The sequence below is a fragment of the Panthera leo genome, chromosome A2 (assembly GCF_018350215.1).
Source record: "Panthera leo isolate Ple1 chromosome A2, P.leo_Ple1_pat1.1, whole genome shotgun sequence".
Classification (NCBI taxonomy): Eukaryota; Metazoa; Chordata; class Mammalia; order Carnivora; family Felidae; genus Panthera; species Panthera leo.
In genome coordinates, this window is record NC_056680.1 from 118,008,878 (window position 1) to 118,030,480 (window position 21,603).

At 43.8% G+C, this 21,603-nt stretch overlaps 1 protein-coding gene across 2 annotated transcripts in view; it reads right to left on the minus strand.

The window, feature by feature from the left end:
• Nucleotides 1-11,080: 11,080 nt before the first annotated feature.
• HIBADH (3-hydroxyisobutyrate dehydrogenase) overlaps nt 11,081-21,603 on the minus strand; it is a 109,480-nt gene continuing 98,957 nt past the window's right edge. For both annotated transcript variants that reach the window (XM_042920833.1, XM_042920841.1), the window contains exons 7-8: nt 16,472-16,628; nt 11,081-12,035 (exon numbers count right to left, since the gene is read on the minus strand). In XM_042920833.1, coding sequence (XP_042776767.1) covers nt 11,877-12,035; nt 16,472-16,628 — 316 coding nt within the window. In that variant the 3' untranslated portion in view covers nt 11,081-11,876. The remainder of the gene's footprint in view (nt 12,036-16,471; nt 16,629-21,603) is intronic.

Genomic DNA, 21,603 nt, shown 5'->3' on the forward strand with positions numbered 1-21,603 from the left:
ACCGATTGTTCTGAAAATCAAAAAAAAGAGTGGAATTCTATTGATCAGAGGGTTTTTTGTTTTTTTTTTTTTCTCCCAGGAAATACTGACCTTGCCATCTTTCAAAGACATGGCTGCTCAGGGAGCCTGGGTGGCTCAGTCAGTTGGGCGTCTGACTTCAGCTCAGGTCATGATCTCACACTTCGTGAGTTCGAGCCCCGCGTCGGGCTCTGTGCTGACAGCCTGGAGCCTGCTTCGGATTCTGTGTCTCCCTCTGTCTCTGCCCCTCCCCTGCTCACGCTCTGTCGAGCGCTCACTCTCTCTCAAAAATAAATAAACATTAAAGAAAATTAAAAAAAAAAAAAAAAAGACATGGCTGCTAACTGGTGAAAATTTCAGAACATGTGCTTCTCCTGGCCCATTTCCTTTCCTCAACAGCTCTCGTTTCTCCACAATGGTAGCTCTGGAAGGTAGGCTCCCTGCTCTGGAAGGCGGGGCCTTCTGCCTGCCTCGAGCCGAGCCCCCAAGGCACGCCTGGCTCCAAGGAGGTCCCTCCGGAAACATCTATAGATGTATAAATATTTGTGGTCTGAATCCGCAGTTGCGTGTTCCGACTTCTATTATAATTCGGATTAATCCTCCTTTATCTCTCCAATAACAGAGAAAGGGAAGAAACGAATTTGAAACTCATAACCCATTTCTTTCATTCTATCTTTCACCACGTAGGGCAAACAAAACTAGTCTTTGGTCATCATTTCCCCATTAGCTGAGGACAGCAAGGATTCACTTTATATGAATATTCTTTCTCTTTCCCACAAAATAATTACCTAAGATTTCTAGCTAGGAAAAAAAAACCCCTCCAAAACCAAAAAAAGCACGGTGTCATTTCCAACTGGGAAAAGGCATTGCTCATTAAGGCTGAAAAAGTGACTGGGGTTTGCTGAATCCTATGCAAATCAGTCCTGATGAGCCCTTAACTAATCTGTTTACAAACCAGACCTGCTAGACAGGCCTCAGTGATTTTCTATCAAAGCCAAGCATTTCTCTTTATGGGCACCTGGCTGTCCCTGAATGGGCAGTTTAAACATAGACTCTTTCCTTCAAAGTAAGATCAAAGGCTTTATTACTCCTAAATGAGTGCATTATTTCCACTTACTACCTTCTTGTTTGCAATTTGTGTTTATTAACAGCACTGTCTCAGGTTTACTTTGTGAATTACTAGTTCCTGAAAACAGTATGGCAGTTTTATGGTCCACAGTATACATTTGTGGAGATTATGTAGCATATAATACTAGAATGGCCCATCAGATAGGACATTAGGCAAAGAAAATTCTCTGCAAAGATGACAATACCTGACCATGCAGAATTCATTTATGATTTTTTTCTTTTTAAGAAGAGGAAGCCGTCTGGCTAACACAAGAAAAGATGCCCCAACTCTGAAGAGCCGGAGATTAGGTAGTTCTTTGACTGCCTTGAGAAGAATTGTCTTTGAAGTTTTATTTCTTTTTTTTTTAATTTTTTTTAATGTTTTTATTTATTTTTGAGACAGAGAGAGACAGAGCATGAGCAAGGGAGGGGCAGAGAGAGAGGGAGACTCAACCAGAAGCAGACTCCAGGCTCTGAGCTGTCAGCACAGAGCCCGACGCGGGGCTTGAACTCACGGACTGTGAGATCATGACCTGAGCTGAAGTCGGGCGCTTAACCGACTGAGCCACCCAGGCGCCCCTGAAGTTTTATTTCTTCTGAAGAGAGTGACTATGTAAAGCTGTACGGTGGACAACTGTTCCAGGAGAAGCACGATGAGGTGTTTTCAGAAAAGAATAAGCAGGTTGTTTTCAAAAACAAAAGTTCCAGCATGTGACTGGAACCCCTAACTGAATCCCCCTCTCAGAGCCCTGCAGCCTCCGGGGGGGGCCCGTGTGAGGGAGGACAGAGGTGCCCGCCCCTCCTGGTCTGAACCGAGATGAGAGCCCCGTCCTTCACTCCCACTCTCCTATTCAGCTGAGAAAATTGCATCTGTTAAGATTTGTGGTGACACAGGTGTATACAAGCTTGAGGGTGTCAACGACCTATAGAAGGAGCCAGACTGAACTGCTTTGAGTGCAGGGCAATGCAGGGTACACCCAACCTCGGAAGGGGCAGCTTTTAATGTCCCTAGTTGGGCCAGCCAGAAATTAAATGGGATGGCCAGGAAGGGCCATAATCAGGATTGAGCCACTGCTCAAAGTCATATCACTTTTTAATAGTTTTTTTTTTTTTTTTTGGACACCGAGGCAAGCATAAATTCACAATGATAAAAACACATTTGTCAGAACCCCATGGTCAGATCCCTACCAACCCAAAATGAGTTGGGCTGAAAGTGGTAAGCTGGACGACAGGGAAACTAACCCTATCGTAAATCTCTTTTTAAAAGTCTCTTCCTGCTTATCACCTTCTGCGTGTCCTTGATGGCCCGGTTCTACCACTGCAACATTGGGGGAAAAAAAAAAATCAGAGGATATGATGTATCAAACGCAAAGTCAGAAATGCATTTCTGCACAAACAGTCATCAGAAATGGTGTTAGAGGGGCTGCAGAAATAAGACATGCAGACCGCAAAGACACAAGCACAAAAATTTGCAACTTGCAGACATCCTGAGTCTTAGAACTCCGGAGGCGAGGAGCGGTAAGCAGTAATTCATAAAATATGTGCTCAGGGAACAGGTAGACTGTGTCTGTGATATGGCAGTTGAGGCACAGAATATAGAGTCTCTCTTGTTCTCTAAGTGTGCTTTCTCTTTCCCTCAAGGACAGTGTCTTGTCCCCTGATGGCGTTTGTTAACGTTCACCGCTCGAATCTCCTTTGTCTAAAAACACGGACCTGGGACCTCTGGGACAAAGGGTCAGTTCTAGGCAAAAGTAAGAGCCAAATAAATGAGTTAGGAGTTAACTAGAAAGAGCATACTTACATTAGCACAAATAAGCTATCAGGCCTCCCTGGCCATCTTGGCTCATTAAAGGGACAAAACTAAATCAAGCAAGGAGAATGAATCATGTTTGGCACTTACAGAGAGCAGACCTGGGGTCAGGGTTAAGGTCACTGAGAGGAGGAGAGAGACACGGATTAAAGCTACATTTGCTCTTTAGGGTCTCTGAGATTGGAACTCTAAGGTGACATTTCCGGGAAGGGCCTCACATAGTCTAAAATTACCGTAAGATATTTCAACTTTGATCCATAAATGGAATGAAAACGAAGTTCAACAGGCCCAAAACAAATGGAAAAGAAGAGTGAACTTGATATCATCTGAACTCTGCTTAGAGGGGCTGAAAAGCTCCATCTGGAAGTGGATTAACTCTTTCGGGGCACAAGGCTATCTCTTAATGGTGGCAGGAAGAATAATTCACTTCCAAAAGGCCCAGACCATTCATTTTTATCAGCAGCACTGGTAACAATTATGCCCAATTTCATATGATCTGAAAGGAAAATCACGAAGGTTTTTGTTTTTTTTTTTTTTTAATTTTCTGGCTTGACAACATCAGTGAGAAGTTTTCGACTCTGAAGACACTGACGCAATATTTGTTCTAACCTGCAACAATCCCAACTCTGAAGCATTTTAGGCATTTATCATTTTTAATGACTATGGCAAATGCCAAATTTTGTCCTTTGGAAGATAAAATGCTATGCTCAAAAAGTCATGGGATTTGCATATACAGCCAGGGTTGGGAAATACACCCCAAACCTGCCCTTTGATTTTATGAGTCTGGCTGTGAGGAAGGTTTCCATCGTCTTTCCCTCTGCCAATGTCATTATTTCACAGAGAGGCCTGCCAAAATGCAGCTCGTAGCTAAGCTTGTGTGTCAGGTTTATTCAAGTGGCTCATTCTAGATGAGCTCTCTTGCTGTCTCTTTACCAGGCATGACGGACTATCATTAATAAAAATGTATTGATCTCTGAATCTATTCCGGCTATAAAAAAAAAAAAAAAAAAAAAACCCTAATAGATGAGATGGCTATATGACCCATAAATAATACCTAAACAGAGAGAATCCAAAAACTGTCAGAAGCACATGCCTCCCATTTTCTTAAACCCTTAACTAAGAGGCATCAGAATTTTAGACCTAAAACAAACTTTGGAGATCTGCGCGCTGCTCTCGTTTTCAAACAAAGGAAGCCACCCACGATATTGCGCAGGTTAGTGTTGACCTAGGGCGGGTCTCCTGTCTCCTAACCAGGACAGATCCGGTAACCAAGACACCCGGAAGCACTCCCTGCCGGCTGGTTGCAAAATGCGTCTGCTTTATCGTATTTTCCTTTTAATGTTCTCAAAGAGGCTGATTCCAGCCTGAGCGAAGAAGCCTACATCCCTTTTAGGTGTTCCTGAATCATTACATGGTGACCACCATTAAATAGCAAAAGGTGACATCTTCCATCCCTTGGCCACCGACGAGAGACGATGCCACGCACGCGTTGGGTGCAATGGACACGCTGGTTTATGGGCCTGACACCTTGCAAGGAACATTACAAATCCCTACGATGTCCTTAAGCTTCCTCTTCAACTGAACTGAAGGACGGCTAAGAACCCCACTCGGGCAGGCAACTCCCCACCGGCCGGCCGTTTAAGAATGCTCGAGGGTGCGGTTAACTGAGGCTGAGGCTGAGGCCCGCAGGAACGCGGGCTGTTTTCCCGAGCAGCAGCAGGCTTCTGACAGCAGCCTGGGTATAACTAATGTGCATGGATAACGCTGCCCCGTGCCCTGCTCAGGCGTGCCTCTCCCCGTCGCCGCCCGCTCCCCCTCCCCCAAGACGTGGACAGATCGCACGCATCCCTGACTGCCTGCAAGAAAAGTCAAGATCAAAATTCGTGCAATGAGAAAAGTGGCCGAGGAGCAGGCCCGGCCCACTTGGAGTTCACTTAAAGCTGGACTCAGCCGTGGCTGGGCATACGCTTCGTCATCATGACATCGGGTCAACAGGATAGCAAAAGATTCTCCCAAACGTCTAACGGTTTGCGGAATCCCTTGAATAAGCCAAACCCGTGTGGTTATGAAATTCACTGCACGCCTCAGGGTCCAGGTAGCATGTTATCGAAGATGATGTTTGAAACTGCTGTGCTTCCTGAAGGGGAAGGTGTGCATGCTTTATGTGCAAGCAAGTCGGGGTTTAAAGCACATAGACAAAGATGGGCCCCTGGGTGGCTCAGTCTTGGTGAAGCATCTGACTTCGGCTCAGGTCACGATCTCACGGTTCCTGAGTTCAAGTCCTGCATCGGGTAAGCTCAAGCTCCGCTTCAGGTGAGCCCCACTTCTCTCTCTCTGCCCCTCATGGGATTCTCTCTCTCTTCACCTCCCCTGACCCTCACTTACTTGTGCCCTCTCTCAAAAAAAAAAAAAGGTATATAAACCAAAAGACAAAATATTGCTACCAAACGTGCGTATTTTTCCTCAGAAGTTTCTTCAAACGGTGTAAGCTAATCTTTTCTTTTCTTTTTAATATTTATTTGTTTTTGAGAGAGAGAGAGAGAGAGACAGAGACAGAGACAGAGCATAAGCAGAGGAGGAACAGAGAGAGAGAGAGGGAGACACAGAATCCGAAGCAGGCTCCGGGCTCCGAGCTGTCAGTACAGAGCCCGACGCGGGACTCGAACTCACAAACCGTGAGATCATGACCTGAGCCGAAGTCGGACACTTAACTGACTGAGCCACCCCAAGCGCCCTAGTGTAAGCTAATCTTTGGACTAAGAAAACTTTTTCAAAGTTTCACATTCTGCAAAGACATCTTGGGCAACCATGTGTAACAAACTGCATCACTGATAACACAAAGTAAAACAAACCTGACATGCAGAGGAAGAATCTTATAAAAAAAAATTTTTTTTTAAGTTTATTTATTTAGAGAGGCGGAGGAGGCACAGAGAGAGAGAGAGGGAGAGAGAATCCCAAGCAGGCTCCATGCTGTCAGCGCAGAGCCTGATTCAGGGCTCCATCTCACAAACTATGAGATCTTGACCTGAGCCGAAATCAAGAATCAGATGCTGGGGCGCCTGGGTGGCTCAGTCGGTTAAGGGTCCGACTTCAGCTCAGGTCACGATCTCGCGGTCCGTGAGTTTGAGCCCCGAGTCGGGCTCTGGGCTGATGGCTCAGAGCCTGGAGCCTGCTTCCGATTCTGTGTCTCCCTCTCTCTCTGCCCCTCCCCCGTTCATGCTCTGTCTCTCTCTGTCTCAAAAATAAATAAACATTAAAAAAAATTAAAAAAAAAAAAAAAAAAGAATCAGATGCTTAACCAACCGAGCCACCCAGGTGCTCCTGCTGAGGAAGAATCTTTAAGAAAAATGTCTACGCAATTAGTTCACGAATGCAATGCCATAGCTTCCACGACTCAGTCATTCACACAGCCACACATTTACTCTGCTTTTACTCGATGCAAGGCGTTGAACTCAACATGGGGACTCAAAGCTGAATATGACACATTCTGTGCCCTCAAAGAGCTCATGGACTGGTATGGAAGACAGGCAAACCGGCAAAGACAGTGTAATAGGGCAAGTCCTATGATACAAGCGATATCATCAAATAGCTATGCAAACAGAGGGGAAGTGACTCAGCCTGAAGTGGATGAGGAAGATATGGAAGATATCTTTCAGAAGATATGACACAATTAGGGGTGGAGAAGGGCATTTCTGGTGAAGGCAGTGGCATGTGCAAAGGTACTGGGGTGTGAGAAACGTGTCATGCTTGAAAAATGGCGAGTGGTTCACAACCTTTGACACCCGGGATGCCATAAAGAAAGCCAAGGGCAATAATGCTGGTGAAGTAAAATGGGAGCCAGAGCATGAAGGGCCACGAACACCACGCTGAAGAGTTCAGACGGCAACCAAGGCTAAAGGATTTCATGCAGGGGGATGACTGGACTGGATTTCAGTCTTAGAAAGATCTCTCTTGCAGTGTCGTGAAGGACGAATTGAAGAACCAAACTGGTGGCCCAGGAACAGCTGGAATCTATCGAGACAGAAAGATTAGTGGTTGCCTTTGGCTGGAGGGTGCGTGGTGAGAACAGTCAATGACAGTAAATGGGCACAAGAAGAGTGGGCGGGGCGGTGATAGAAATGTTCTACAACTGGATTGTGGCAATGACTGTCCAACTCTGTAAGCTTACTGAAAGTCATCGAACTGTACATTTACAACGAGCAAGTTCCATTGTATATAAATTATACCTCAGGAAAGCTGTTAAACAAACAAAAAAAGGAACAATTCCAAAGATACTCAAGTATCCTAGACAAGAACCAATGAGGGCCCGACGTAGGCGCCAGAGGTATAGATAGACCTCACCGTGGAGAGCGGGTGGAGGGGACAGGGGAGTCAGGGATGGTTCCTGGGAACCTGGATGGGACAGGGACCCGGAGGAGAAGCAGGTCTGCTGGGTGGGAGAATGGGGGAGCGTAGGTCCCGATACACCAAGTTTGAGGTGCCTGTGGAACACACACCTGAGCAGAGTTTCTCAAACCCTGCATTATGGACATTTGGGGCGTATGTTGCGGGGGCTGTCCCGTGCCCTGTGGACTGTTTAGCAGTGTCCCCGACATACGCCCGCCCGCTCAACGCCAGGAGCACCCCGCAGCCCCCACATGACAACCACACATACGCCTAGACATTGCCATACGTCCCCTCAGAGCAACCTTGCCCCAGTCGAGAACCACTAGGGAAGAGAGGCTGTAACTCGTGACTTTTTCTCCTTAGTTTTTCTTTTGCCTAGAGATGCAATTCACACACCATAAACCTCACCATTTAGAAGCATACGATTCAGTGGTTTTTAACACATTCACAAAGTCATGCAACCATGGCTATCTAATTCCAGAACGTTTTCATCACCCTAAGAAAGCAACTCCACGCAGAACAGCAGTCACTCCCTATTTCCCCCTCCCCTGTTAGTCCCTGGAAACCACTCATCTACTTTGGGTCTGGGGATCTGCCTGGTCTGCCATTCCCCGCAGAATCACACGGCCTGTGGCCCCCGGGTCTTGCTTCTTTCACCTGCTATGATGCTTTCGAGGTTCACCCAAGTTGTGGCCTGGGTCAGTACTCCATGCCTTTTTATGGCCACTCTTCCACGGCATGGATGTGCCACTCTGTTTGCGCAGTCATCAGTCAGGGGACATTTGGACCGTTCCTACTTTTTGGCTCTTAAGAATAATGCCGCTACGAATATTCGTGTACAAGTTTCCGTGCGGACGCATTAACTTCGTTCCTCTCGAGTGTGTATGTATCTATCCTCAAGGATCGAGTGGAACCGCTGGGTCCTGCGGAAACTCTGTGTTTACTTTCTCGAGGAACTGCCACACTCTTTTCCACCACTGTATGGTCCCGGCAGTCGCGTATGAGGGTTTTAACGTCTCCACGTGCTCGCCAACACTTGAGATTGTCCCTCAGATTTTTTGCTTTCAAGTTTCCGAGTAAGCATTTACTATTCAGCTACGTTGTTTATGCCAATGTGATTTATTTTTACATTTCTTTGCGAAAGAGAGAGGCAGGGAGAGAGAATGAGAATCCCAAACAAACTCTGCGCTGTCGGCATAGAGCCCAACCCGGGGCTCCAACTGATGAACCATGAGATCATGACCTGAGTCAAAATCAAGGGTCGGTTGCTTAACTCAGCCACCCAGGGGCCCCTGTTTATGACAACTTTATAGGTGAGAAAACTTATGGTCAGAGGAGGGGGACTACAACGTGCTGAGAGGTGGGTAAGATCCTTTCCAGCACTAATGTTATTTTATGCTGAAAACTACAAAGGGGCGCCTGGGTGCCTCAGTCGGTTGAGTGTCTGACTTCGGCTCAAGTCATGGTCTCGCGGTTGGGGAGTTCGAGCCCCGCGTCGGGCTCTGTGCTGACAGCCCGGAGCCTGGAGCCTGCTTCGGATTCTGCGTCTTCCTCTCTCTCTGCCCCTCCCCCACTCACTCACACTCTCTCTCAAAAATAAACATACATACATAAACGATAGCCCTTGGCAAGCATCCTTTCTTCCATGCACCCCTCCTTCTCCTTTACTGGACCATTCCACTTCATCAGCATGATCCCATCGTATCTCCAATCTTAACGACACATCAATAAAATTTCCCTTGACCCCACATCCCTGCCAGTATCTATCCCATGTTTTTTCCTCCTAACAGCAAAACGTCTTGAGAGCTGTCTCTAGTCAACGCTTCCCATTCCCTCGTGTCCAATGTCATTTCCAACGTGCCCCAGAACACCCGTCAGAGGCACTTATTTTGCCAAGGCAAATCACTAATTCTCAGCTCTTACATTTGCTACTCAGCTTCTCAGTAGCTTTTGATACAAATAATCATTCTTCCTTCCGACACAATCTGCATTTGGCTCCCACCGTCTTGTCACCTTACTGTTACCCCTCATCTCATTTGCTGGCTCTTTTTCCCAACCACTGAAAGTGAGAGTAACACAGGGTGTGGTCTTGGACCTTTGCCTTTCCTCCCCCTGGGTGGCTTCCAGGCCACCTAGGAGTTTTTTTCTCCTAAACTTCCCACATCTCCCCCAGAGTAAATGGTAACGCCTGCCCTCCACTTTCCCCACCAACCTTGGATTCTTCCCTGACTCCTCCCTTTCTCTTTCACCCAATCCATTAGTTAGTGCATCTGTCTTTATGTTCCAATCTGACCATTTCTTGCCCGAGGAGACAGAAATTCTTCATTAACATCCTGGTCCCAGCCCTCATTGCTTCTCATCTGGATTATTACCATCCCCTCCTAACTGGTCTCCTTGCTTCCAGCCTCGCCCTACATTCTATTCTCCACACAGCAGCCACAGTGATCCCTTTTAAGGCTAGGTCAGACCACATCGACCCTCTTAACAAAATCCCTAATGGGCTGTCCGTGACAGGATATTTGCAAAATGGCCACCGTAATGCCTTGGTGTCCACCCTCTTATGTCATCCCCTCCTACACGGGCTCTGGGCTGGGCTATGTGACTTGCTTCGGCCAAGGGGGCAGTACAGCCACGAAGCAAGCAGAACCCAGCCAAGTGTCTGCTCATTGGTCTTGTCCTGCGTTGCCGCTGAGAGCCCTTCCACCGCCACGTGAAGAAGCTCAGATTAGCCTCCTGGACCCTGTGGAGAGAAGCCCCAACCGTGCCAGCTGTCCCAGCTGAGTGAGGCCAAACTAGACCCTCCAGCTCCAGAGGAGCCAGCCCAGGGGAGAAGAATAATATAACTGACCTGGAGAATCTTGGAAAATAATAAACATTTGTTATTTTGAGCCGCTGAATGTTGAGGTGGCAACGTATCATCAGTTAGCTTCCACTCTGGCTAACTGATACACAACCAATCCCACTTAGAATAAGAGCCAATGTCCTAACATGGCCCTACAAGATCTGGCCCCCCTCATCTTGGGACTTTACTTACAGCCTCCTTGTTTTTCCTCATATCTAGCATTTGTACTTTCTGCTCCCTGTTCCTGGAATGTTCTTTTCTCAGGTATCTGCGTGGAGTGTTCCCTCACTTCCTTCTCTCTGCTCAAATGCCAACCTGACCACCATAACAAAATACCCTGGGCACCTTCCATCCATCCCCCTTGTCCTGCTTTTTTTCCTTATTATTATCTGACATATGCAGTAAACATGTATTTTTTTGTCTGTCACATCCCCTCACACACACACACACACACACACACACACAAGACACCAGAATCTATAGTCTACAAGGGCAAGACTTTGTCTATTCTGTTCGTCACCGTAGCCCCAGCACTTCTAACAGTGCCTGGGATGTTTTATCACCAGGAAACTGAGGGAAGTAGTTGTAGTTCTGCCAGATTTGGCACCTAGGTCTATCACCAAGAAGACTTCTCGGGGCTGTGGTGGGGAAAGTCTATACTGCGGCATATTCCATTTTGCGCAGGCTGGATTCCGATGGAACCCACAACCGAAAACTTTCAAATGAATGTCCGTTAAGGATTCAGATGAACAGCAGGAAGCTGGCTTGCCACTGGCCAATTCAGACTCGGTTCCTTTTGACCTCCCCTCCCTTCCTTTTCTTCCCACCCGTTCCCCCATCAGTCTGGAATACCAGTTTGTCAGATCATTTAATTGCTCGCCAAATGGCTGTGGAGACACGAAAACTCCAAGAAAGTATTATCAGCATAGAAATTTATTTGATTTCAAAATAATATGGTTATATTTAGAATAATGTAATAATTATCTAAAGCAAATATCATCATTGGCTCTGAAACAGTTCTAAAGATGTCATTCTTTTAAAGTCAAAAAATATGTAGTAAGAATGTAAAAGGAAGCAAAAATATAAAAAACAAGTTTGCTGAGTATTGGGAGTTGTAACAAGAAGGATACACAGTAAGATAATGTAACAGAGTCCAACTTATAAACATGCAGCAGGGAGTTCAGTTAGCTTTACCGACTCCCTGGAAAATAAATCAGTAACCTCAGCAACGCAAGAATACCACCACTTGGTTAACAGGACAAACTTCCCGAGGGACACAGGTAATAATTCACTATGCTTCCCCTTTTTCTAACTCCTTTCCCCACACCAATTTCTTTAAGATAGGTTTCATCCTGTTGACAATATTTGGTTTTATTTGTAAAGTGGGATAAATACTATCCTGATTGAAGTATGCAACGATTTAGTTGAAGATGCTCAGGAGTCAAACTTTTGAAAAAGGTCAATCAGCTAGTTAGCAGAGACCATCAGTGGCTTACAGGGGGAAAAAAAAAAATGGAGAGAACACAGGTTTGCTAAATAGATAAAAAAATAAGCAGTTAAAAATGGGTGAAAAATCCTAAGGTTTACTGGGACCTAGACAGTCAAAAGCAGACAGGTGACCTTTGATTAAGCCCATTTACTTGTGGAGTGAGCTATAAGGAGGCTCCAAGACGGAGGTCGGTTTCCAACAGTGTCCACGGCCAAAGGGCAAACTCAGAAGGTCTCCTCTTCTCGGAGAAACTGGAAGACGGACGAGAAGTCTTTCTTTGAGTAACCCTTTGCACACATCATTCTGTAGATCTGATGGGCTAGGCTGCCCAGAAGGATCGGGCTCTTTGTGTTGGTGGCGGAGTCTTGTGCCAGCCCCAGATCCTAAATCAAACAGGGGCAGGAAGGAACACATTGAGACTGGTAGCGAGGGCTCACTTTGCAAATGTGGCTCCTAATGCTTTGCTTTCAAAGCAGGAGGAACGAAGTCTGAAAAAAATAAGATACTTACAAACACTGTGGCGGGTTATAAATATTTTTGTAAGTACTTTCACATAGGGCAAAACTGCTCTGGACAGAAACCTTAATTTCTGAGTCTCCTCCCCACTCCTCCACCCAGACCTGTTTAGACTGCGGACAAGGGTTACTAGATAAATGAGATCACACAGGGAAATGCTTTCTCAAATCTGCAGAAGCCTGTAAGCCTAAGACAAGCCCCCCATCATGGAATCACCGAATATCCATGCAATCTCTTTATTCAACAAGTATTTAGCACTGTCCCAAGCGCTAGTGACACAGGCATGATGAAACCAAGGCACTGTTCTTGTGACGCTCGGGGAAGACAGACAACAAATACTACAATTTCAGACAGGGACAAGGACTATGAAGAAAAATAAAGCAGGGGAAGGGGCTGGGAAGTGGTGGACAGCAACGGTGGAGTGGAAGGAAGAGAGTTCTGATAGAGGAAATGTTTAGGGAAGGCTTCTCTGAGGTGAAGACACTTGACCTATGATCTGAATGTCAGGGAGCAGTGGGTTCTTTGGAGAGCTGGGGGAACAGAGACGCAGGCAGATGGAACAGCAAGGTGCTGGGACACGGCTTGAATATTCGAGAAACAGCAAGCAGGCCAGTGAGGTTGAATGAGAGTAAGCAAGGGGGCTAGGGAGAGAAATGAGCCGGGCATGGGCACACGTAAAACACAGAAGCTTTAGTACGTTTAGGAAGGAGTTTGGGTTTTATTGTAAGTGCAATGGGACATCCACCCTCGTGACAACCCTTTAACATCTTGGCGAGCTAATGCTTCATCCTGAGAGCTTCAGAAAACTTTTAAGTCTCCAGCCTCTTAAATATGTATGATGGTATAACTGCAAACATTATTTTGTGCTTATTTGTATAATTTTCACATGTAGACAATAGATCTGAAAAATCTGCTTAACCTTAAATTCTTCTATAGTTTCCTAAAAATAAAAAGCAAGCTGAATTGTGTCCTGCACAGTTAACAAACATACAGCTACACTATTGTTTATACCCAGACAAACCTCTCTGGTTGACATCATTTTGCAGCAAATCTGCAAGATACATTTATTTTCAAATGACAGAGAGAAAATCTACATAGACTGCATTTAACTTTTAACCTAGTTAACTGGAACACAAACTAGAACAGAAGAACTCAGAGTTAACATAACATACTAAAGAGAACACAGTACTATCGAGAAGAAAGGTCTAGAGTTTTTCAAAGGGGCAAGTACACACCCAAATAAAATCTGTCCAAACCAAAAATCAGAAAGTGAAATTGCTTTAGTGGCCACTACCTTAAAGGATGGACATTCTAAAAAATGAACAGTGCTTAGTCTCTGAAAACCTGAGAGGCTTCTGTATCTTGAAATGTTAGAAAAAGAAGGCATCCCTTGAAGCTGATAATGTATAATTTAAAATAAATAGATTTTCCACATCATTCATCAAATAAAATATTTATGAATCCATGAGCTAAGTGGGTAATTCAGGAAAAAATAACACAACAATGGCAATAAGGTTCAACGAGTTAACGGAGGACCAAGCTGTTATGTTTTATGAGGAAATGGGTATACTGAGGGAGTACCAAGAATCATCGTGATTTTCCATATGCTGTTCTGTAGCGGCCATCACAAGTAGACATCTAGGTTGGAGAGTTCAGAAGAATGATCTAGTTTTCATACTGACTATGTTCTGATTATATACACACAACATATTAGAATTTTATGATGTTAAGACCTAGAAATAAATGCACAAGCCTCTACTTCAATGACATCCCCTAGCACAATAAAATTTAATGGCAATTGAACAAAACCTCTCTTAGCAGCTAAGCCTTGATCTGTCCAAGCAGAATCACAATGCTAAGACTGCTTTAATCAACGCAGCATCGATGGGGAGTTCTTTAATCTCCATCAGTTTCTCTACACAAACCTAATTAGCTATGGTGTGTTTTTGTTAACAGCAATCTGAGGTGATGAAAGATTTGTTTAAGTTCCTTTCTAAGTACTCTCATTCCAAGCAAAATTAAGAAGTCTTCCTCTTTGTAAGGGAGATCACAACTGCATTTCATTGAGGGAAGGACACCGGTAACACCCATATGTTTGACTCCTGCACTGTCTCACACTGTTAGTTGAAAACACTGTCATTCATGATCAAGAAAATCATCTGATCTATTTTTGAAGTTCACTTATTTAATTTTGAGAGAGAGTGAGAGAGAGAGAAAAAGCATGAGCGGGGGAGGGGCGGAGAGAGAGGTGAGAGAGAGAATCCCAATCCCACTGTCAGTGCAGAGCCTGACATGGGGCTTGAACTCACCAACCGTGAGATCATGTCCTGAGCTGAAGTTGGATGCTCAACCGACTGAGCCATCCAGGCGTCCCAAGAAAATCATGTCAAAGGAAGGACTCTGACAGTGGGCAGGGCCACTGCAGAAAATGGCTAAAGCACACGTGTACCACAGAGTGAAGGACAGCTAGGGCGGAGTCCCCAGACAAAGCCAGCACTACAAAAAGACAAATTCATCTGATCCTTTTGATCAGAAGCCTCCTACTTCTTATTACACTCTACTTGTTAGCCACTTCCTCTGTTTGAGCCATTAGCCGTATTAGTGGAACCGAATAAGCTAACAGCTCACAACCCACTTCACACAGACACAGAATGGAAACTGAGCATAAATGCGATTCTTTCATGTTTCCGTGTGCCCTAATAAATCACCTGCGGCTTCGATGAAAACAGTACACTTAAGGAGCTACTTTCTGTTTCTAGCAACAGCCACACAGCACAATTACAAAATCCTAAATTATATGCAAACCTAAATACAGGATATGGATTCGCATAAAAATAAATATTTTCTTAAACGAAACAGGAGGAGAAATCAAACTGCAAAATAAGAAATGTAGTTTCAAACACTGCTTTATCCAATAAATATTTAAAGTGTGCTGGCAATATGCCAGGTACTGTGCCTGAAGCTGGGATGGAGGGGGGGGCAAGGACAAACGATGCAGGCCAGAGGGAATAGCGTGCGTGGAGGTTTGCAAGTAAGAGACAACGAGGGGCGCCTGGGTGGCTCAGTCGGTTGAGCGTCTGACTTCAGCTCAGGTCATGATCTCACGCTCCGTGAGTTCGAGCCCCGCGTCGGGCTCTGTGCTGATAACTCAGAGCCTGGAGCCCTCTTCAGATTCTGTGTCTCTCCCTCTCTCTGCCCCTCCCCTGCTCATGCTCTGTCTCTCTCTGTCTCAAAAATAAATAAATAAAAATTAAAAAAAAAAAAAAAAAAAAGAGACAACAACGGGCAGAAATGAGTTCACTATGGTGGAAGCAAAAGATGAGCTGGGAAGGCTGAAACGAGCTGGTGGGACGAGCAAAGGCCAAATCATGGAGGGCTTCGTGAGACAACTTGCAGAGATAGGCTTTAAACTACAAGTAACAGGAAACGGTGAAAGAGACTTAGTAGGGGAAATGGCACACTCCGGTTTCTACGTGTCCAGAAGCCCGCTCCCTCCCCCGGGGTAGAAAATGAACCGGAGGGGATTATGAAAGGATAGGACACCAGTTAAGGACTGATTTAGTATGATCCAAGGGAGGCTCAGCCAATGTACTGGTGGTGGCAGAGAAGGGAAATGCATGAATTCAAGGCACAGTCAAGAAGTAGAATGGACAGAACGCCATGGGGAATGAAGGAAAGTAAACTGAGTATGGTGTCCAGGTGTATGTTTTTATTACTTTTGTAATCAGGAAAAAAGTCAACTATGGGGGCAGAGTGGGATGGGAAATAGCTCAAAGTCTGTTCCTCTTCACAGTATTTTCTAAAGTTGAGATCACAAATAGGAGGAGGCCAACAATTTGCTTTTCAGATGACTTTGCGCATAAGTACATACATATTCTTAAAGCGGGAAGACGTATTTAGAAACCTAGTATCGTGAGAAAGATATTCTCTTCTTCTGTGATAGGTGTACCCAATGTCAATGTATTATCCAGAAAATTCTTACTGCTTCCATTCTAAGGACTTGGTAAAATAACGAAAATTTCTGTGAAGAACAAAATCTCGCCCATCTCACAGTACAAACAAACCCAAGCACAAAATAAAACTCCCAGCCTATTCTTCTCATCTGAAAGGGCAGGAATATAAACAAACAAAATAAGGATTTTTATCTAAGCTAAGTTTTAACTCACTTCCAATGAGTAAGTGAATCGCAATTTTAGTAATCTTGCCGTCTAGGGTAGACATATGCTTTGTTAAAGGGGAGTGGGGGATTAGGCCATTAAACATCTGTTCCCCTCTGTCTTGGGGAGGGAGTCTCTGCATTTACCTTGGCCATGAGTGTTGCTCCAAATCCACCCTGATAGTTATTAGCCGACGGCACTCCATCCATCACCCCGGGTACAGGATTGTAAGTGTCACTTGACCAACACCGTCCTGAGCTCATGTTTAGGATTTTAGCCAATAGTTTTGGGTCAAGCCCTAACCTGTCAAAGGTCAAAGAAAAGCAGTGTTAAATGTCAAAATGTACAAGTCATGCGTGACTTATTTACGTATGAGGATGCTCTATCTTCCTTCTCCATTTATTGTATGTCTTCAAAAATCAAAGCAGATTGATGAGGGCAAAGAACCCAGTCTTAAATTATAGGGTATTAAAAGTTCGTGATGAAACACTTCTGAGCCAGGACATTCTGCACTGGGAGAAAATCCCCTGTGCTATATCCTACTTTTAAGAAATAACACGTAATTGTGTAGTTGTTGGTTTATCACACACATGGGTTTTCTAGTCTTTTGGATATCGTTGCATTTATGTGTCACATAAGAACCTTAAACCAATATGATAATCTAAATTCTACATTCTTTACTCACAAATGGTATATTTCAGAAAGAAATATTGACAGATAAACCATGCATCATGGAAGTCCGTGTGGATGCATTTATATGTATGTTTATTCTTTTAGCTTTTATGAGAATGAATACAAGAGATGAGCCACGAGCAGTAAAAGGAGCTTAAGAGAAGTTATCATTATAAAAGAAGACATTTCTTGCTGCAAACTTTTCCTTATTTATTAAATCTTCATTAGACGATCTTGCTTATGAAGCAAGTCTGCACAGAGCTGTGACATATGCTATCTATTCAGAGACATGCATTATAGTTCTGGGTCAACTGCTGATAAGGTTACTGATCCTGATAAAACAAAGCTTGCCCAAGCGGAAACATCATTTGTTCTATCACTGAGCTGAGGGCATCAACGGCTGTGCAGTGTGGACCCAGAGAAAAAATAGAATCAAAATGCTATATTATTTTGATTCTGAGAATCTGAGTGCAGTTTGGGAAGCACAGCTTGGCTTGGTGGTGGCAGAGAAGGGAAATGCATGCTTCACTGAATCAAGTTTCAAATAAAACTTTCTACCCAGCAACTGACTGGTTTCTTTCATACAAAGAGACATTATAAAATAATTGCCATAAAAGCTTTCTGCTTTTCCTTAGAACCAATCTCTTCCAGAAAAGGAAAAAAAAAAAAAAAAAAACAACTGAAAAGAGACACGTATCAGTGTGAAACAAATTGTGCATTTTGCCTTGCTTAAGCTCTTGTTTCCTCTGTGTCTGTTTATTTCCCAATGTGAGTATCATGACCCAGTACACATTTTTCCAGTACTGGAGTAGGGGGCTAAGGCTGACAGCCAGTGTATGTCTGGACATCGCACATAATACAACTGTTACGTAATCAGGTTTTCAAGAAGTAGGTGTGGTGCGAGGAATATATATGGCATGCCACATGTGTGAAATCAAGTGGTGGACCATGTTACAATGGGGAGTTTTCTTAAGGATTATAACAGACAGAGAAGATTCACTCTAATCGGCTGTCATACATTCCGTTCAATGGTAGACTGCCCGAAAGAAATCCAACAGTTTCATTCATTCCTTTACAAAATTCCAAGCTTGTTACAGGTGTAGTTTGTTACTGATGCTTTCTTTCCATTTTTAAATAAAAAGAGGCTATCAGTATGCTGTTAGAGCAGATGACTTGGGAAAGAGAAAGCCAATGTGCATACGATGAAAAGTAAAAATCACACATTAACAATTAATCTGCTATAACTGCAAATATATTCCCTAAGCACAAAGGTTCAAGAACGTCTATGTCTAATGTGCTCCATGAGTAGGGAATATTTTTAGGACCCCAAAATAACGCTCTTCCCTTCCATTTGAAATATAATTCAAGGGCTTCTGAATTTAGATTTTTCTTTTACAATGGTTCATCACATTTAAAGCAGCAGAGTTACTGTTCTCTTTATAACCTACCTGGTTATACTCAAGAGAACCTCACAACAGCCTTTACTGCTAAAGCGGTTCATGCTCTATGTACAGTACTCACCAAAATGGCGGGCAAAGCTTATTATCCTTTGTAAAACCCTACATTTCATTTTTCTTGAGTGTTCAAGGAAAAATACTGGCACTGATTTATGGAACCCTGTTTGGTGAACATATTACTATTTAGAAGCATCCTGAGGGGCACGCAAAAAAGCGAGGTGGCAGTTGTTACGTGCTCACTTTTCAAATCTGATGCTTCCCCGCTGTGCTGACTCCCCTTTAGGAGATGGCTACTCCCTCACCACTTTTCCTCTCCCGACTCCCCACCCTACGGCAAAGTGTATCATTAAAAAGAGCAAGTTAGAAGTGTTTTGCATTTCATCTTTCTGAGGATTCTTTCACTGGCACATATATAACTGACAGTTAAAATTAGACATAATATTAAAATCAGTTACTGAAGTCCTCTGTCTTCCACTGTGCCTAAGGCTTGTAATGGTCTGAAACCAGCTAGAATACACAGTAATTGTCATTCAGAGAGTCTATCCTAGAACGTCATGCTTCACTGGAGAAGACTGAGTTTCCATTTGAAATCAACAAATTAATCCAAGACAGGTATCTGAAAGGGCAAGTTTAATAGGAAGCAGCTACTGGGCTCTCAACCATGATAAAATGTTATTGCTGTTTCCCTGTAAATTGGCTGGGAACATATGATACTTTCTGCATAAGAGCCCCATTGCTGTTCAGGAGATATACAGCTCAAGCCATCAAAAGGATGACAGTCTGTCAGTCCCCATAATAACTTGCCACTGGATGTGGTTCGAGAGTGTGCGCGTGCATGCATGTGGCTTTACAATTGCTGGAATGTTCTCTGATATAAACAGAGAATGAATTCATTGCTCTGACCGCATATATAATGCAACTCAAATAAACGTCACTGTGTCAAATCTACTCACCTTTAAAACACAAGAATTTTAAATGAACTTTTGAGAGAAGTAAAAATGATGCATACACCGTGAAAAAAATTAAACAGAATCCAAATGTTTGCCTTCACTGTAACCAAGGCTGTTAAGGGCCAAAAAAGTTTTTTCACTTTATATTCTATAGAAGTATCTATACTGTCTTTTGTACGTAAGAACAAAGCAGATTATGTCACTAAACTGAGATGTTTGTATCACAGGATGTGAAAATGAAATACCTAAGACTACGTCAGTTTTTTTTAAGTTTATTTATTTTTGAGAGAGTGCGCACACGAGCAGGGGAGGAGCAGAAAGAGGGAGAAAAAGAATCCCAAGCAGGCCCCACACTGCCAGCGCAGAGCCCAATGCGGGGCTTGAACTCATGAACCTGTTTGTGAGCCGGGATCAAGAGCTGGATACTTAACTGACTGAGCCACCCAGGTGCCCTAAGACTATGTCAGTTTTAACAGACCGTCCACTTATTCATCAATGTTTAACAGATTTGCCACGCGCAGGTGCTGTGCCTGGAGCCAAGGAGACATAGTAAAAATCTAAGAAAAGGCTGTGCCTGCCATCCAGGAATGAGCCACTTAAGACAGACAGACACACACACACACACACACACACACGTTAACTTTTACCTGAGGCAGGAGAACTGCCTCCCTCCCCCTTCTCGCCCCTTTATCCATTTGACAAGTCTTCACTGAGTGCCTACTATGTGCTAGGTATGTTCTTAAGACACAGCAATGAGCAGACAAAGCCAATCCCCTTCAGGGAGCTTGCATTCTAGTTGGGGAGACAGGCAATAAACAAACACATACATACACACGCCAGCTGGTGAGAAGTGTTATAAAGAAACCACTTTTAACGTTACAATTCAATTCAAGTACTAACCACCGCCACCATCAATAACTACCACGCTGAGCCTGTACAATGTGCCGGGAACTGTTTTAAAAGATTTACACAGATTAACTCATTTCGTTTTCACAAAAAACTCTGTGGACAGATACTATTATTTTTGTCATGTTATAGACGAGAAAAACTTAAGTCTATGGCAGAGCTACGACACCAAACTCCCACCACGCTGAGTCTCACTGGATCACGTGGGTGGGCAACTTAACAGTCAATAAGCCAATATGACAGTGCTTTACCAATCTAGTAAGAAATTTGGTCAGGGCGCCTGGGTAAGCATCCGGCTCTCGATTTTGGCTCAGGTCACGATCTCGTGGTTTGTGGGTTCGAACCCTGCACTGGGCTCTGGACTGACAGCACGGAGCCTGCGTGGAATTCTCTCTTTCCTCTCTGTCCTTCTCCCTGACACACATGTGTGTGCTTTCTCTCGAAATAAATAAATAAACTTAAAAAAAAAAAAAAAAAAAAGAAATGTGGTCAAATTCTTATTATAAACCTTCTGCCACTTGTTATCTATCGCATATGTATTAGGGTTTACATCATCTATTCCATATGTATTAAGTTTACATCTATTGCATATGTATTAGGTTTACAGCTAAGGGGACTCAAGTCATCACCTAAATGAAAACGCACCACTGTCTAAGGGCAGTAGCCAAGAAACTAAAATGACACTTGTGGGAAAGTTCTCATCTTGAACAGCCTGCCAGAAAAGTTCAACCGTCCGGAGTTTCTTTTAAGGTGGAAGAAGACAAGATGGTCGTTGCTAGGGTCCTAGGTGCTGACTGGTGATGCAAATGACCTGTTATAACCACCAGTACTGAAGAAAAAGACAAGACAATTCCCAGTGGAGCAAAATTTTATGAAAACTAAACAACAAAGCTTCCACTATCAGCACCATTCCTTTGTGACACACGGGAGCAAAACATCTCTAATGGAAGCAGGACACCTTCGGTGCCAATAAAACTATGTTCTGAGTCCTAATTAGAACCCAATTAGAAGGTACAAAGGTCTAATAAAAAAAGAATTTCAAAAATATGTTGTATACCCATATTCTTTATGCTTTACTTTTTTTTTGTAGCATTTAAAATTTCCCTTATATCCATCTTTACTGTAAAAGAGCATAGGGTCAATAAGAGTTCTAAACTGTATGATTTTATTCTTCAATTTTTTTAAAAAACGGGAAACACTGTTCTAGAAAAAACACTGACTTATGAGAATGAAATTAATCAGAAATGATCACTTCATAGGAACAGGTGACTCTATTTGTAAATGTTGACATTA